Genomic DNA, 18,373 nt, shown 5'->3' on the forward strand with positions numbered 1-18,373 from the left:
TTATGAATTCAACACTGATAACGCTACATTAACATGAATAATACAATTTGTTTCAGACAAAAGGGCTTTGCTAACGCATTTCATTAAGTATAACTGATGCATTTCTCTTATTTTTGCAAACATTTTAAATTCATTATTCATTAGTAATTCAATATTGTTTTAATGTGCAGTGTTAGTTTAAATTACATTATAATATCAATTGTATCCATCTATCAGGTGATTTAATCCAAATACCACATAAGTCGAACCCTGAAATACAAGCAAATGCACATTTAAATTGCATGTCAGTCTAGTTTCTACAGTTCACTATTAATACTTTGATCAACATACGAAATAAGCTGTTACATTTTGATGATCTTTGCGACATGACTACATCAAGTTATGTGAGTCTATGTAACGAATTTCAAGGTGGGTTCATAATTCATATAGGCTGCAATCTGTAACCTCTTCAAATCCCATTACTGTCTTGCAACCAAGAAATACAGAGGAGGCAGTGGATATTATCATTCTACATGGAGTCTCGTGAAGGTACGGTGATACAAAAAGGGCATTGTATTCTCGATGCGCACCACCATGACACCGCTCCCGTCCCCGCCCCCTCACCCCGCAAACGTCATCCCGTTTCCTCGAGCATGCTCCATTTTGTGTGTATTTAATCGCATCCAGTATACAAAAGGATAAAATGCCTTAACTTTCATGACAGATAATCGTGGCAAAAAAGCGAAAGTCATTCTCGTAAATTTGATTGTAAATGGTTAAGCTGCTTTACGGTGTAAAATGTTGGATCAATTATATTTCACATATGTGTATCTAGTCATTTATCTCATAGAAAAATCATTATAGAACGCATTCACGTTCTTATTTTCCCCGTAATGGTTCTACCTTCATTAATTTCTGCAACGTATAGAACATTTTCCAAGATGGCTACCCAAATACTCGTTTTACTTGAGGTTTCAGGGGGGTGGGGGGTGTCCCTTTCAACAGCGCAGCTGCAGATCACCAGGAAGTCATTGGGGATTAGTTCCAACAGAAAATTGCAAGCGTAGCGCTGGGCATTCTGGGGGTTGTGGTTGGATTCTTTGTAGATCAGCATGGCTGTGTTTGCGGATTTTAATATTTTTCGCGTGTCTGATACGAAGTGTCTCCAACAAATGGTGGAGACGGCGGCGCACCGTGAGTATAGAGCCCGAGTTACTGCATAACCGTGTTCCACAGGGTCACCGGGCACTTAGTGGTGTTCGTGTATATATCTTCCAAATTAGGAGGTATTCCTTTCGCAGTGAACAGAATGGTTTTGCACAGTTCTGTTGCTTTATTTGCTCCTAAAATTACCTCCTTTTGGCATATGTGCCTGTTCGTCGGCTAAATTGTGAAATTGTCTGTGGTACAGTCTTGGGCTCCTCACGGGACCTGTCCAGTGTCCCTTCAACCAGTGAACTGGCCAATGCAGGTGAAATGGGACGTTTTAGGGGATCCCATTAAAATTACCTGGAGAATGAGCAGTGTATGGATGGTGGTGAGCCCTGTTTGGATGGTGATATATGGTCTGGAAAAGACGGTGACCATAAAGACGTCTATCGAGGCTTTTTCTTTTTCGGGAGTTTGAATCGGCGCTTCTTTGGGGGTAGTAAACCCTATATAAACGAAATTACAGTTCAGCACACCTTGAGTGAAAACAGGTGTGCTGGATTTCTCTGGCATCCTGGCGACCATCTGAAGATTTTGGTATACCAAAGTTCTTCTGAAAGTGTCTACCAGGCAGCACTTGATTTATTATAGTCCTTCTTGTGCGCCTACACCCAAGCTGTTCGATACCACTCTCTACTAGTCCTGGCTGTTTAGATAACAGGATCCGCCTTAAATGTCTAAGCCCCAGATACAACAGATGTTTTACACCCTGGTTCTTATCTCTAAAGGTAAAATTGAAACAAGAAAAGATTGACTGAATGTCACTCGAAGGGTGACCGCCTGTCAGGACTGCAAATTCTGAACAGTGACTGTAAAAGTTCAGGACAACGGTTCTAAACTCGGGACAAAAGGTTATTTTTACTGACACACCTGAGGACGTTGCACGATTGTAAAATAAACAGTTGCCAAAAGTACGGACCAAAATAGGTTAATAATGTTTACATATCATATTGGAGTATTAAGGGGACATTTACAGCTAGCTGGATGAACTTAAAGATGAAAAAAAAACTAGCATGCATATGCACTTCTGCTGAATTTGACAGCTGACATATGGGGGAGGTTTTCACAATTCCAGTGCACCATTTCTTTGGAAGCCTGGTGCTTTTCTGCTCTTTCCCTTTCGTGCAGTGCAGCAACCTCAGTTACTGTGGTGTATTGTGTGAAGTGTTGGTAATTACGCCCTTCAATAATTTGGCACAGGTGTCAAGACATACATTTTGTATTGGACCATGTACGGTGTTCTGCTGACTTTTAGGTAGGGTCATGTATTTGAAACAGCATATATATACATACATACATACAGGCAGACCGGAAATCACTGTGCCCCAAGAAAATACTATTTTTCAAAGAAGGGGGGGAGGGGTGGAATTCAATTAAAGCTCCAGCACAAGGCATTTGTGTTGAGACACCATCTATTTAAATAGCATATAACAATGATTTTTGATATTACAGTTTTGAATATACTGTTGATTCATGAAATGTTTTTTTATGACTCAGATACAACATATGACATGGGTTCATTTCTATTATTTATATGTCACATACACTATATCCTCTGATGAGTTTTCAATACTAACCTCAACACCAATGTTTGTTGGCTGTTCCAATTTTTACATTCTGCATGAATGGCATTCAGGGTTAACACCATTCTACTCAAATGAGTTTATCGTTTGAACGTTTCTAATATCTTAACACTAATGTCTGATGTTTGTCCCATCGTTTACATTATGCATGTTTGGTGCACTAGGTTAATATCATTTTGTTCAAATGAGTTATCGTTTGAAAGTCTTTTAACATCTTAATAATTCTTATAATGGGATGTTACAAGTATGGCCATTTATGTGTATCTGACACTTTCTGGAGCAGTGTCTGATAGGAATGATAATCTTTGTAAATTGGGATATATAATGCTAATTCGTATTAGTGACATATTCGCAGAAATTGGAAGGAAGTTGTGCAGACTCATTACAAGATGGCGGCTACACATATTCTTCATCTACATTTAAGTTCCTTACTGTTTTTTTTCTTTGAGAAATTTGAGATGGATCTTAGATGAATGATAGTGTGTGGATGAGGTTACGCTATACATGAGGTTGGTAGCGGCTGACATCAGGTGTTTTTTAGAACAGAGGTATAGGATTAGGAACACACCGGGCCATACGGCCATTGCAATTGTATATAGGACCGCGTGGTAACGTTTAGGAATTTAATCATCAAATTTGATTGGGTTATGCTAACCATGATAGTACAGCGTGGCAAGTTGTTGGACAATGAATGTATGAAAGGTGGGGTAAGAAAATATATATTTTGCCATTACAAGATAGTGGCCATGTAGGAAAGTACCATCTTGCCTGGCATGTTACCCCCATATTTCACTGTATATATGTTGTTTTAGTTGTATGTGTCACTGGGACCCTGCCAGCCAGGGCCCCAGTGCTCATAAGTGTGCCCTGTATGTGTTACCTGTGTTATGACTAACTGTCTCACTGAGGCTCTGCTATCCAGAACCTCGGTGGTTATGCTCTCTCATTTTCTTTCCAAATTGTCACTAACAGGCTAGTGACCAATTTCACCAATTTACATTGGCATACTGGAACACCCTTATAATTCCCTAGTATATGGTACTGAGGTACCCAGGGTATTGGGGTTCCAGGAGATCCCTATGGGCTGCAGCATTTCTTTTGCCACCCATAGGGAGCTCTGACAATTCTTACACAGGCCTGCCCTTGCAGCCTGAGTGAAATAACGTCCACCTTATTTCACAGCCATTTACCACTGCACTTAAGTAACTTATAAGTCACCTATATGTCGAACCTTTACCTGGTAAAGGTTGGGTGCTAAGTTACTTAGTGTGTGGGCACGCTGGCACTAGCCAAGGTGCTCCCACATTGTCCAGGGCAAATTCCCCGGACTTTGTGAGTGCGGGGATACCATTACACGCGTGCACTATACATATGTCACGACATATGTATAGTGCCACAATGGTAACTCCGAACATGGCCATGTAACATGTCTAAGATCATGGAATTGTCACCCCAATGCCATTCTGGCATTGGGGAGACAATTCCATGATCCCCAGAGTCTCTAGCTCAGACCCGGGTACTGCCAAACTACCTTTCCCGGGGTTTCACTGCAGCTGCTGCTGCTGCCAACCCCTCAGACAGGTTTCTGCCCTCCTGGGGTCCAGCCAGGCTTGGCCCAGGAAGGCAGAACTAAGGACTTCCTCAGAGAGAGGGTGTTACACCCCCTCCCTTTGGAAAAAGGTGTCAGGGCTGGGGAGGAGTAGCCACCCCCAGCCTCTGGAAATGCTTTGATGGGCACAGATGGTGCCCATCTCTGCATAAGCCAGTCTACACCGGTTCAGGGATCCCCCAGCCCTGCTCTGGCGCGAAACTGGACAAAGGAAAGGGGAGTGACCACTCCCCTGACCTGCACCTCCCCTGGGAGGTGCCCAGAGCTCCTCCAGTGTGCTGCAGACCTCTGCCATCTTGGAAACAGAGGTGCTGCTGGCACACTGGACTGCTCTGAGTGGCCAGTGCCAGCAGGTGACGTCAGAGACTCCTTCTGATAGGCTCCTTCAGGTGTTGCTAGCCTATCCTCTCTCCTAAGTAGCCAAACCTCCTTTTCTGGCTATTTAGGGTCTCTGCTGTGGGGAATTCTTTAGATATCGAATGCAAAAGCTCATCAGAGTTCCTCTGCATCTCTCTCTTCACCTTCTGCCCAGGAATCGACTGCTGACCTCGCTGGAAGCCTGCAAAACTGCAACAAAGTAGCAAAGACGACTACTGCGACCTTGTAATGCTGATCCTGCCACCTTCTCAACTGTTTTCCTGGTGGTGCATGCTGTGGGGGTAGTCTGCCTCCTCTCTGCACTAGAAGCTCCGAAGAAATCTCCCGTGGGTCGACGGAATCTTCCCCCTGCAACCGCAGGCACCAAAGAACTGCATCACCGGTCCTCTGGGTCTCCTCTCAGCACGACAAGCAAGGTCCCTTGAACTCAGCAACTCTGTCCAAGTGACTCCCACAGTCCAGTGACTCTTCAGTCCAAGTTTGGTGGAGGTAAGTCCTTGCCTCCCCACGCTAGACTGCATTGCTGGGAACCACGTGTTTTGCAGCTACTCCAGCTCCTGTGCACTCTTCCAGGATTTCCTTTGTGCACAGCCAAGCCTGGGTCCCCGGCACTCTAACCTGCAGTGCACAACCTCCTGAGTTGTCCTCCGGCGTCGTGGGACCCTCTTTTGTGACTTCGGGTGAGCTCCGGTTCACTCCACTTCGTAGTGCCTGTTCCGGCACTTCTGCGGGTGCTGCTTGCTTCTGAGAGGGCTCCTTGTCTTGCTGGGCGCCCCCTCTGTCTCCTCACGCAATTGGTGACATCCTGGTCCCTCCTGGGCCACAGCAGCATCCAAAAACCCTAACCGCGACCCTTGCAGCTAGCAAGGCTTGTTTGCGGTCTTTCTGCACGGAAACACCTCTGCACGACTCTTCACGACGTGGGACATCCATCCTCCAAAGAGGAAGTTTCTAGCCCTTGTCGTTCTTGCAGAATCCACAGCTTCTACCATCCGGTGGCAGCTTCTTTGCACCCACAGCTGGCATTTCCTGGGCATCTGCCCACTCCCGACTTGATCGTGACTTTTGGACTTGGTCCCCTTGTTCCACAGGTACTCTCGTCAGGAAATCCATTGTTGTTGCATTGCTGGTGTTGGTCTTCCTTGCAGATTTCCCCATCACGACTTCTGTGCTCTCTGGGGAACTTAGGTGCACTTTGCACCCACTTTTCAGGGTCTTGGGGTGGGCTATTTTTCTAACCCTCACTGTTTTCTTACAGTCCCAGCGACCCTCTACACGGTCACATAGGTTTGGGGTCCATTTGTGGTTCGCATTCCACTTCTATAGTATATGGTTTGTGTTGCCCCTATCCCTATGTGCCCCCATTGCATTCTATTGTGACTATACATTGTTTGCACTGTTTTCACAGGCAGACAGTGAAAAGCATACTGGGGCCCTGTTAGGGGGCCCCTGTACTGCCCATGCCGGTGGCATGGGCAGTGCAGTGGCCTCCAGGGGCCCCAGGACAACCGTTCCCACCAGCCTGTTCCTGGCGTTAAAAAACGCCAGAAACAGGCTGGCGGGAAGGGGGTCAGAATCCCCATGGCGGCGCTGCTTGCAGCGCCGCCATGGAGGATTCGCCCAGCCGGGGGAAATCCGGCGGGAAACCGCTGGACCCGGTTTTCCGACCGCGGCTTTACAGCCGCGGTCGGAATGGGCAATGAAGCACCGCCAGCCTTTTGGCGGTGCTTCAGTCGTCCGTGGCCCTGGCGGTCTTGGACCGCCAGGGTCAGAATGACCCCCTATATCTGTTCGGGGATCTTTATTCGTTTCCTGACGAGACTAGCACAGTATTGGATACCTGACGATACAAAAGTGAGCCGATGGAGGCGGGCCAAGTTTGCCGATGAATTGAGGAGACGCTGCACACGAGGGTGGCTCAGCGGTTGTTCCTTTGAAGATTTGGGAACAAATAGGTGAGAATAGGACTACGCTAGGATGTGAGCTGAATCTGGCTATTATATGTGCCATAGCGTGTTAATACTTAGTACACATCTGAATATGGATTTAGTATACTGCTGTGTTAATAAGATTTGAATAGGATTATTATCAAACGTTTTGTTAGGAACAGACAATTATTTTTGTGAGTGTTATAAGTTTGGACCGTTGATAAAATAAGATTGTAAGATTTTGTCGATTAGACATATTTATTAACTCTGACAACATTGATGATAAAAGTGATTTTGCAATAAGATCTTTAGGAGATTTTCAATACACATGGTATATATATATATCTATATATATATCTATATATATATATATATATATATATATATATATATATATATATATATCTATAACAAATCGGATATATAAGTGTGTATCTAGGTGGAGTTGTTTATATATCTGGCATTTCTACTTCTAGTGATTGTACTTATTGATTTATGAAATACTTGATACCAGATTCAAGGTAATTACTAATAAATTAACTATCTGAGACAGCGTATAAGTAATAAAGAATTGCTAATATACAACACAGTATTGGACGTATAGGGTATTTTATCAATAGAATTTCTTTTGTTGCATGAATATTGCATGAGTCACATTGGCAGACAATCACTTACATGGCACTTATGGGGATATATTGGGAATCCCCAACTTGTTTACCACTGATTTGAGATTTTAAAACATTAACTTAGATAAATATGCAGGGACACAGTTTTTGGTGTGGTATCTCTTTAAAGAAGAGACGGTTAGGTGTTTGTGTTGTAAGCCTGCACCTAAGGGTGGATGCATGCCTATACTGGAATAACAGCACAATTTTAAGTGGGGTCGAAACAAAAGATAAGATATAATTTTAAATGTTTTTTTTTTTTTACATTGACACCCAACCAGCCCTGAAGAAGTCCTGTTGTAGGACGAAACACGTGTTGGCTAAGTTTCAAACTAGTGGGCTGAGGATTTAATCTACAACGTATTGGACCCAAGATTTGGCCACAAGTTTTAATTTAGTGTGCTGAGGATTCAATCCGCAACGTATTGGACCAAAGTTTCAAATCCATTAAGCTACATATGTTTGTCTGGAAAATGGGACTATATTTTTTTTAGCACTTTTGACTGGCCTCAATTGCGTGATCAGATAAGCTGACAATCCATTCTATGTTTTAGTGGATCATAGTCCACAATACTTGGACTGGAATTGATATATTTTGTGGTTGAAAACATTGTTTTTTAGTAACTAGAGTTGTTTTTTGTACATATGATGATGTATTGTCAAGTTGGAAATGATAAATAATGTGAATTAAAGAGGTGAATGTTTAAAAATGAATTAGTTTACCAAATGTTTGAGATTGTCTTTTGATACATAGTTACTAGCGAATCATACCCATAGGATCTAGAAATAATTTTGAATAGATGATTAGATATATTTACAAATGGATTGAGTTGGGCTTATAGGTATTTACATTTGCGTGCCTCACTGTTTTTTTTTTTCTGTTTCAAATTACTGGTCCCCTTCAGGTCCAGTTTCACACACTTTGGCAGCAGGTATGATCTAGTTTGTAGAGCGCCATATGTAATAACATTAGAATCCGACAATTGGATAGGGATGTGCAACTGAGATTGTCATTAGCTGCCTTTATATATGTACAACACATTTGTCTGGCAGGTTACAGTTTGGCATTACAAAGTTGTGAGATTAGTGCCTACCAGTGTTGTTATGGTAGGCATTTGTAATCATGCTTTTCTTGCTCCATTAACTGGAAATATTGAAGCAAAAACTTTGCAGAAACAGAGATTACAATAAGATTAAATCCCTCCGTTCTATGGCTATGCCTTCCTACCGGTCCATCCTACAGACAGCGCCAGAAGTGCTTTTGCCTCCGGGCCTAAAGCACTGCACAGGCTGCAGGAATGAGCCAAGAGGTGGGCGAGGCAACAACGTAACAGGACAAGCTGCGACAGTGCTGACATGGGTCTGGCTCAGCTCTTGGAGCCTGTGCACAAGCCAAGCCCTAAAAATGTTTAACATGTAAACTATACAACAGATGTCATGTAATATATGGTAGTGCTTCATAATTTAAAAATTGTATTTCCTTAACTTGTAGAAGCACTGGCACTAAAACGTCACGTTTTAGCACTGCACTGAAAAGTAATTTTTAAAAGTGGTAGTTGTAAAATATCAACTTCTACACCCACCCCACTCTGATGACAGTGGCATTAGTGAATTAAAAGAAAAGACAGCAGCATTGTGAACCCTGTATATCACGCAGGTTATTATAGAAAGAGCAATATTATAGTCTACTAAATCAAACACAATAGGTTTTTGTACAGTGTTATTATGATCTCCTGTTTTTGAAGGTTCCATCATGTGTAAAAGTGAAGAAAAAGGAGGCTCAGTAAAATAAAATATTTGCCTAATTTACCTAATATCATACAATTTGGTGAAGAGGGAAGCCGTGATTAAACCAGTATTTGTGGTTTCACTTTGTACAAACAGTTCACTAAATGGGTCTCCATTTGCCTCTCCTTTTTAACTCTGATGTTAATGCTTTGGTAGAGCAGGTGCTGCCCATATGAAAGCTCAACTGTTTGTGGGCTTGAAGTTCCAATTGGACTTTGAGCTGAGCCAGAGTCAAACTTCAGGCTTGAGGCTGGCTTGAGCTTTCAGTGGTTGTTTCACCTTTAGCTACGTCCCTGACAGCGCAAGCTTTAGTGGTGTTGGTAGTCGGTGTGACATCCTTTGATGACATTTTCCTCACAATCCAAATACTTTGTTCTCCATGGATTCCTTCACTACCACCCTCCAGTTTTCCAATGGTGCCCCTTATCTCAATCAATCAACAGAGTACACTGTTCCAAAAAAAAAGACAAGACAACACAGAAAAACTTTAGGTGTCTCAGATATGAGTAAATTCAGAAGCAAAGGCCCTCATGTATCATCGTTGGGCTTGGTCCATGTCAGACTGACACTGCAGTGTCTGACGGGACCCTTGTGGGGGCCTCTTTGCCAGAATTTCGAGAAAGCATAAAGGGTAGAAAAAGGCTGGAGAGAAAGAAAAAATGTTAAAATTGGCTCTGATACTCCCTTAAAGACCAATTCTATTAGTATTAGGAAGTGCTGGTCAAGATTAAAAACACAAATAGAGTTATGGAGATAATGGTCCTTTAAGGTATGAGCGGCCAAAAAGCCATTACTTTTTCCACTTTAGAAAGTCAACATGTTTCGCGCCTTCCAACGTCCAAACGGATCACTTGGCGCTTTATCAGGACTAAGTGAAATCTTGTTCAGAAATTGTAGAAAAAACATACACTGTGTTCAAAACTTATGAAAGTTAATAACAGTGAGACTATACTCACAACAGTTCACATTGATTTAGAGGAACTGAGACATACCTGTAGAAGAACGAAAAACAAAGTAAAATAACACATTTCCCAACTCTCTTCGGGGGAATTACACAATTAGTGGTGATCAATTAAAAAGAATTTAGTGATCATGGCCATACTGACAATGTTACAAAAGGAAGATATGTCAAAAAAGTAAAGGTCTGCTTACCATCCTTGACTTAGGGACAGTTTTCATATGAAGCGCAAACTCACAATCACTCATTGTTTCTATACTAACATGTTAGAAACAGAACTTGCATAGTATACTCATCAAAGTGACAGCTATTATCAAACAGTATATCAAAAGAGTTTCAAAGGGCAAAATTTGTCAAATGTCGGGAAACCCATGTTATCACATAAGGTAAATAGGCAATGAGTGGAAACCCAGAAGAAGCATAATCTGATGCTTGTCTGGAGATATATATTATGACCACTTAGAACATGCTCAGTAGTCAGAAAACAATCAATGTCAAATGTGAGGGGAGCGGACCGTGAGGGCTGCCAAGAAGAAAAGAAAACAAAAACTCTATTGAGGATTACAATCGTAATACCTCAATCTGAAAAAAGGCAAGAAATGCCGGGGACCGCGTTCCCATAGACTACGGTGAAACGCGGACAGGGACTACGTTTAGCATCATTGGAAGGTGATGCTAAAGTTTCAAAAAAGTCGTACCAGAACAGGAACTATCTAATCTGGGTACCGCCTCCCCGAAGTACTTTGGTGTGGTGCGTGTATCTGGTCAGATAAGAACATCAAGCCGCGTTCCCAATAGACTAAATGGGAACGCGGTAAAGAAGTCGGCATGACATTGCGCTTGGTGAAGCCGATAAAAGAGAGCAACTTACTTGAAAAATCCTCCAGGACCGGATTCAGTCTATTCCGGGTGCCGCCTTCCCGCCGAACTACAAGGGAAGCACGGTCACCGGGGGATAAATGACGCTGGAAACTAGGCACCCAATCAGAAGTAAGTAGATGTCAGATGACATCCTACTGAAAGGAGTCATAAACACAAAGGAAGAACTATAACAGTCCCTTCCTTGCAGTGTTTATAACAACCACCATGGGAATATTCTAGAGACTTGCGCCGGTACTCAGAATGTGACAGAGCGAAAAGCAGGGCAATTAGCCATGACGCTCATCACACTGGAATAAGTGATGAAGTACTACTAATTGAAGTGCTATGGTGAAAGCTGGACAATTAGCAAAAATATTAATCGCAATGAATTCTATGGAAAGGCACTACTTGATTCAGTGTTATTGTAAAGGTGAATACAAAAGCAAAAAAAATTAAGAAAGAGATTAAACAAAACCGGGGGAAGGAAAGGGACTGAAATGAGTCCCCTATGAAGTTGTTATAGTTTGTGGCTTCTCAAGCAAAGACATTTATAAAGTACACAATAGTGGGAGTGTCAAAAATCAAAACTCCAAAATTTAGTAGCAGTTATTGTCAGAATGTAATGTGAGAAGTAATTATCTCATACATGCTGCACACTCATCCATGGTATATCGCCGTTCAATCCATGGATATGAGTTCTTAGCTTGTACACCCAGCGTTGTACTACTTCTTGGAGCGCTCTCATGGGTGATTGAACAACTTCAAGTACAATCCACCATAAATCATCTGGAGTATGTCGTGCATCACGGTAGTGGATACTCAATTTTATCGTGAGACATCCACATCTGACTAATATTTACTGGTCTCATACTCATTCCTACATATCGTAGGCCACAGGGACAACAAATCATGTAGATACAGTTGCGGGTGTTACAATTCGTATGTTTGTGAAGTTTCCAAGGACCAATAGGTTCCGAGTGGACTGTTTGCATGCGTTTGGTCAGGGGGCATACATTACAATTGCCTCAAGGGAAATGGCCCTTCACAGATGGTAGGGCCCAAAATGTCTTTTGATCTGAGTCCTTGTTGTACAGTAGTGGTCTAGTATGTACCACAGAATCCTTGATATTGGGAGATCTTTTGAAAGCAAATAAAGGTTTGGGTATGTTGACTCCCCCACTGGTGTGGATTGACCAACGTTTATTGATCAGGTTTTTGAGAGAGTTGAAGCTGGTGAGAAAGTAGAGACCCAGGTTAAACGGGATATGGAATTTTTCGCTGTTGCAGACAATAATGCCTCTCTGTTGTTGTTCCGGGCTTGTTTACGTGCTGTGTTGATAGTTCTAGCTGGATAATGTCGCTCAAGTAGTTTCGCAGCTTGTTGATCGTAAAAGGATATATTTACTGCAGTTGCGATGTAGTCTCAAGAATTGGCCATACGATAGGTTATCTCATAGGGCTTTAGGGTGATAATTGTTATATAAGAGTAAACTATTATGATCAGTCTTTTTATGATATGTACAGGATTGTAACTTGCCACAGTTGATAGTGATAGTAAGATCCAAGAAGGAAATACTTTCAGTGGATACTGTTGAAGTGAACCTTAAAAAGGGGTCCAGGCTGTGAATCCAATCCGTAAAGGAGGGAACTAATTGTGTCTCTCCCTGCCATACGATGAGGATATCGTCAGTGTATCGTCACCAAAGTCTGATATTATCAGTAAAAGGATTGGTGGCACTAAGAATACAAAGATGTTCAAAATTGTACACATGCAAACCAGCTAGACTGGGGGCAAAGGTGCTCCCCATGGAAGTCCCGCGAGTCTGATGGTGCAGTTGGTCTTCAAATTGGAAAAAGTTTTCAGTAAGTGCTAGTGCAGCACACTGTATAATAAAATGTACAGGTTTGGGTGTACTTAATGGTCTGCTCAAAAGACCGGTCTCGATCACCTGTGGTGTCTCTTTTTGTTGGATGTTAGTATAGAGAGACTAAACATCGAGGGTGATTAGGGCTTGTACTGTATCCGTCTCATTAATTGACTGGATCAAATTGAGGACCTCCTTTGTGTCCTTCAAAAAGGTAGATGATTCTCTTACGATTGGTTGTAAAAAGAAATCACAAAGGTGGAGAGAGGTCTTAGTACTGACCCAATGTCCAAGACAATCAGATGTCCAGGGGAAGGTGTAATACCCTTGTAGATTTTAGGGAGGCAATAGAAATAAGCGATACACGGACTTATAGTATCCCAAAAATCTGCCTCCCTCTGGGATATCCATCAATTAGATACAGCTTCATGGATCAAAGCTTGAATCTGTAGCTGTAATCTTTTAGTTGGATCACGTGAAATAGGGGTATAATAAGTAGAATCACTCAATAACCGAAGGCATTCTGGTCTATATGTAAGAGTCTAGAATCACAATCTCTCTGCCCTTATCTGCCAGTTTGATGACTATGGTCTGGTCTTGACGGAGAGCTTTCAGAGCTGCTCTCTCTCTAATGGTAATGTTGCAAAAGGCACGTTTAGGTTGTAGTTGTTGTACATCCATCATGACTGCTTTTTCAAAGGCAAGTACTTCACAAGGCACAGATGCTAGAGGAGGAAAAAAAGTAGATGGAGTCCTTAGTCCTGTGTCGTCTTTTTGTGACTCAGTAGGTTTGTCTTTAAAGAAGAAATGTAGTCTGATTTTCCTGAAAAGACAAGACAATTCGCAATTAATCAGAAAAAGTCATCAGTCGGGGTGGGGACAAAGCCCAAGCCTTTATTCAGAACTGTGTTTTCATCTGCAGTAAGTTGTCTCGTGGACAAATTGACAACTAAATTCTCACTGGAGGATTCTTCCCTTGACTGCGGGTTATCATCTGCAGTTCTTGTTGTGCCCAATGGACGTGTCTTCCTCTTCCTCTCCGCCTGCCCCTTCCTCTGCCCCGGCCTCAACCTAAAAAAGGTACATAGGGAATCATCAGGTGTGGTTGGAAAAAAGGATATGGAGATTGCCAAGTAGGAGTTTGCTGTATTGGAAAGTGAGGAAAGGTCTAGTACGCGTGTGGCATCCCTTCATCTGTGCTCCAACCATCTGAAGAGGAGCTATTGCTGAATCTGCGGTAGTGATTCTTCTGAGGATCGTGATGCAGTATCTATCTCAAAATCTTCTCTGATGTATGGATAAACTTTCTCTTTGCTGACTTTAGTAATATCCTTTTGTAATTTGGAAATTTTCTGCTGGGTCAGATATTCCTTGTCGAGCTCTACACAGGATACTCTCTCTGGTATTTTTGTGTGTTTTTTTTTCAGTGCTGCTCCTCCCAAGTATGTAGAGTGTCAGTGCGTTACATGTCAAACATAATATACAGAGAGAGTGACTCATTTAAGTGTGTACATCATTCTGTAGGAAATGTTACTTCAGCTAACTATGCCATATTAGGATTATAATGTATGAACTGCAAGTAACAAAAGGAACTCTGTGATAACAGCAATAACCCACTGAGCTATCCACATAGAAATAATTATTTAATCTACATGTTACTTTTCAGGAGTCATATTATCATTCTGAGCTACTTTAGTCATGACTGGGACAAGGCAAACTCAGATCTTTCCAATAGATACTTTAATCACTAGAGTTAAACTGTCATTTTTATTAGTCTTAAAATTGGTGTGGTGGCACACAAGGAATTTGCAGTCTGTACCTTTAACCTGTTAATTTCAAAACACAGCGCTGCAAAGCCGGGGTGGCACAGCCCCCCTGGGGAAAAGCAGAATGCTGTGCTCTAGGCAGCAGCAGGAGGAGGCACCATAGTCTGTAACTTCCCAGTTTGGCCTATTGTCATTCTGTATGTGACAATCATCCAGCAGACAGAATGACAATGGGCCCATCTCAGTGCTAGGTCAGGGAGGGGGTGCTTCATCCCCTTGACTGCAGATGTGGAGTGCAACCTGGCCCCAGTGCAGAACTTGAAGGCTTCTCCCAGGCAAGGAGCTCATTTCAATCCCCACAATTGCAGACAAAAGGCATCCGTAAAAGGGATCATCATGAACAACAGACGTGAGGCCCAAATAACGGACAGTCCATGAAATATACAGACAGGTGGTCAGTCATAAAATGAAGTAATTTGTCTTCTAAATGGGTACCTTCAGAGAGTAAAACAACTCTGACATTGTGCGCCCTACACCCCTGAAACGTTGTGGTAGCATTTACTGAGACACTGGAAGGATCACGGTATGGTGTGATGTATTGTGATTACTATTCCTTATGAGGTGCAGAAGCACTTAGGGGATAGGTAGCACGTTTCTCCATGAGAGCTCAATGTAGTTATTTAGTCATGCCCAAGGCGTACAGTTTGTTATACTGTCATGCTTTTCGAAATACGTAATTCATAGAAATTTATTTTGCAATTTCTCTATATCTTGAGATTAAAGTTGTGTATTTTTAGTTAAATTGGATGCCTCACAGTATTAGGAACTTTTGCACTTATGTTTTTATTTTAATGCGTTGTAATTTATATTGCTCCTTCTACCATTGCTGAAGTGCTTTGTGGATGGGTAGCACGCTATTTCGTTGGATACTTAAAACCTAGATTCATTTATCATAAGTATTGAATTACAGTTAGCCATGCTGTTTGTCACACAGTTGTCATAGTTTGTAAGTAATTTGTCATCCAGGAGCGACAGGAGACCAGCACATAGCATGCATGGTTTACAAGGAGCCAGATTGTGGTCTTGCGTGCACCAATGAGTGGGAGAGAACTCTTAGTTTGTTAACAGAACTAACAGAATTAGGTTTGTTATATACGTAGGTATCAATCGTTTTTTGGGTTGTACATGTGGAATGTTTTTTGTAGGTCATAAAGATAGTGGGTAATTTGCATTTTTGTTAAAATTGGTGTTATTTGTCATTGCATGAGCGGAGATTCCACTGTAGTGGTTTTTAAACATAGACTGACTGCTTCGTCTTCTCACCATGTTTAAAGATCACTGCAGTGTATACCCCTCGCTGCCTTTACATACTCTGCAGTAATTACCGCAGAGTATGTAAATGCATTAAGAGGTATGCACTGCAAAGTGATATACAGTGGTTTCAAAAGTTTAGAAACCACTTGGTGGCAGTGCCCTTACATACTCTTCAGTAATCACTGAGTGGCGTTTGTTTGCAGTATTTTCTTAGCACAAAATGCATCCCTGCATCCATTTTTGAATGCGAGTGTGCATTTTATGTCAAGAAAATAGTGCTGAATGCCCACTCCACCGTGCCGCAGAATTCAGCGGAATCAAATTCCTCCAATCCCGCCCACCCCTACTTTACACCTTCTTTGTGACACAGCTTCAAGCCTCGCCCCTTCACCATGTACACTAATGCTGCTCCTCACAGGCATTTACTAAGGCTCATTATTAAAGAGAGGTGCCAATTGAGGCATTGCAGTGCACCTCAGGGGTCAGAAACCTGCTTTTTTCATATTGAGTTTGTTTGTTACTTGTAGGGAGTTCCTAGATGTAGTGTGCAAGCTTCATGCTTGTGTGTACATGGTATTATGACAGATGCTGATCGCCTACTCGTGCATGGAACATAGAGGGAACACGATTGGCTTGACTGTCGTAGGCTTTCCAGTGTTCTTACCAATGATGCGTAATAAAGGCATTAAAAAACAGTTGAATTATGTACCGCCCAGATGGGTGTACAGGGTACCCATAACTACTCCCTTTTTACTGCATCAACTTTGGCAGAATCATTTACTAACTTACACTCAGTCCCTGAGCCAAATTAGTGCTTCTGCCACTGGGTATTCAGCGTGCAAATATACAATGTTTGCAGTGAGTATGAACTGTAATCTTTAGTACTTAAGTTTTCTTTTGAATATTTGTGTTCTGCCTTGGATCAACTACACCTAGTTGCCCCTGCCCAAAAGGGCTAGCTGCTATGGTACGTTATGGTAAAAGAGTAATATAGCTCAGCCATGGCATTATAACACCGGATACACTGAACAGGGTTCTTGCCATGTTGGACAAGTCTATTTCTTTCCTACCAGGACATAAAATAAAATTAATGTTCACAAGTAACTATTTAGTAACAGCATTATACCCCATTGAGTGCCTGTCTCCCTTTACACCAATGAGTAATCTCACCTTATTCAAAACGTCTGTTATTGCCCACATCAACTTGAGTCACTCCATGCTGCTTCACACACAGAGTGCAACAAGCATTGACAAAATCCAATCGGTCTCACCTTAAGGATCTATTGGCTTTGCTAATGTTGTTTTTTACTAGAAATCTGTTTATTAAAGTTTTTAGCATGTAATAAACCATAAAACATTGCCTCAGAGTGTAATCCACAATGGTTTCACATAGGATAGCACATTCGCAAGCAGGCTAAACTTAATGTTAGCATAGTTGATTAAAGATTGTGAGTGTGGAATATATTAGAGGCATGAGTTACTGGTAGCAAGATATGTCAAAGAACAGATAACAGCAAAACAGAGGAATCCACAATTACCTGGCCATAACACAACCACAGTAGGTACAGGCTTACACTACTCCACCCTCAAGGTGAGAATCAGAACCATCTTTGCTAATGTTTTTCTAGCCATTTTGTAGGCACCAACATGTGTTTAACACGCATGCAAGCTTCTACTAAAGGACACTTTTAATTTATTTACCAATCCAAGATAGATTGTTACATTTTTAAAAAGTAGTGCAAAAGTGCTGTTTTTAAAATGTAGCACGACAGCACTTTGAAAAATGAACAGATAATTTGGTTTGATTGGGAAGGGGACATAATGGTGAGGCTACATGGTAGACAGTGGGAGAAGCACCATAGTCGGCGGGTGAAAAAGCAACAGAAGATAATAGAGAAGAAAAAGCAAAAAGGATTGTGGAGGGTGGAAGCACATGGGCAAGAGAGCACCACAAGTGTGTGTGGGCGAAAGAAACATATGGGCAAAGAGAACAAGGGGAAAGGGAAAACGCTCACAAGGGAGACAGCTGGAAAACATATACACTGTCATGGAACAGTTACACAAAAAGAAACAAGTAGTTCTCTAAAAGTGAGCAAAGGAACTATAGAAGCCTGCTAATGAGTGAGGTTGTAAAGAGGCTGTGCTCCGTGGAGGAGAACAACATGAGTTTGACAAAAAAGCCATCAAATAGGAAATCGCTCAATGAGAGTGACATGGAGGCTAACCAGTGGTAAGTAATTAATGGGCTCCAAGCCCAGAAATGTTTTTGGTAAGCCTACAACATCTTTCGTTACCATACAGCTTGCACTGTGTGATAGAATCGACTTAAAATAACATTTGTGTTTCAACTTTAGATATTGAAGAACATTACATGATTATTTATGTATAACTTATACTCTATGCACTGCATGAGTCTCTCATCCTGGTATGTGTGTACTTTTATCAATCTGTGTTTTTTGCCCAGTAGTTT

General features: G+C 41.9%; 1 protein-coding gene across 1 annotated transcript in view; it reads left to right on the forward strand.

Annotated features, from left to right (window-relative positions):
- Positions 1-1,011: 1,011 nt before the first annotated feature.
- Positions 1,012-18,373, forward strand: part of RPP30 (ribonuclease P/MRP subunit p30) — a 111,047-nt gene continuing 93,685 nt past the window's right edge. Inside the window, exon 1 of the mRNA XM_069239867.1 lies at positions 1,012-1,173. Within this exon, the coding sequence (XP_069095968.1) occupies positions 1,092-1,173 (82 nt within the window). The 5' untranslated portion in view covers positions 1,012-1,091. The remainder of the gene's footprint in view (positions 1,174-18,373) is intronic.

The sequence above is a fragment of the Pleurodeles waltl genome, chromosome 6 (assembly GCF_031143425.1).
Source record: "Pleurodeles waltl isolate 20211129_DDA chromosome 6, aPleWal1.hap1.20221129, whole genome shotgun sequence".
NCBI classification, from domain to species: domain Eukaryota; kingdom Metazoa; phylum Chordata; class Amphibia; order Caudata; family Salamandridae; genus Pleurodeles; species Pleurodeles waltl.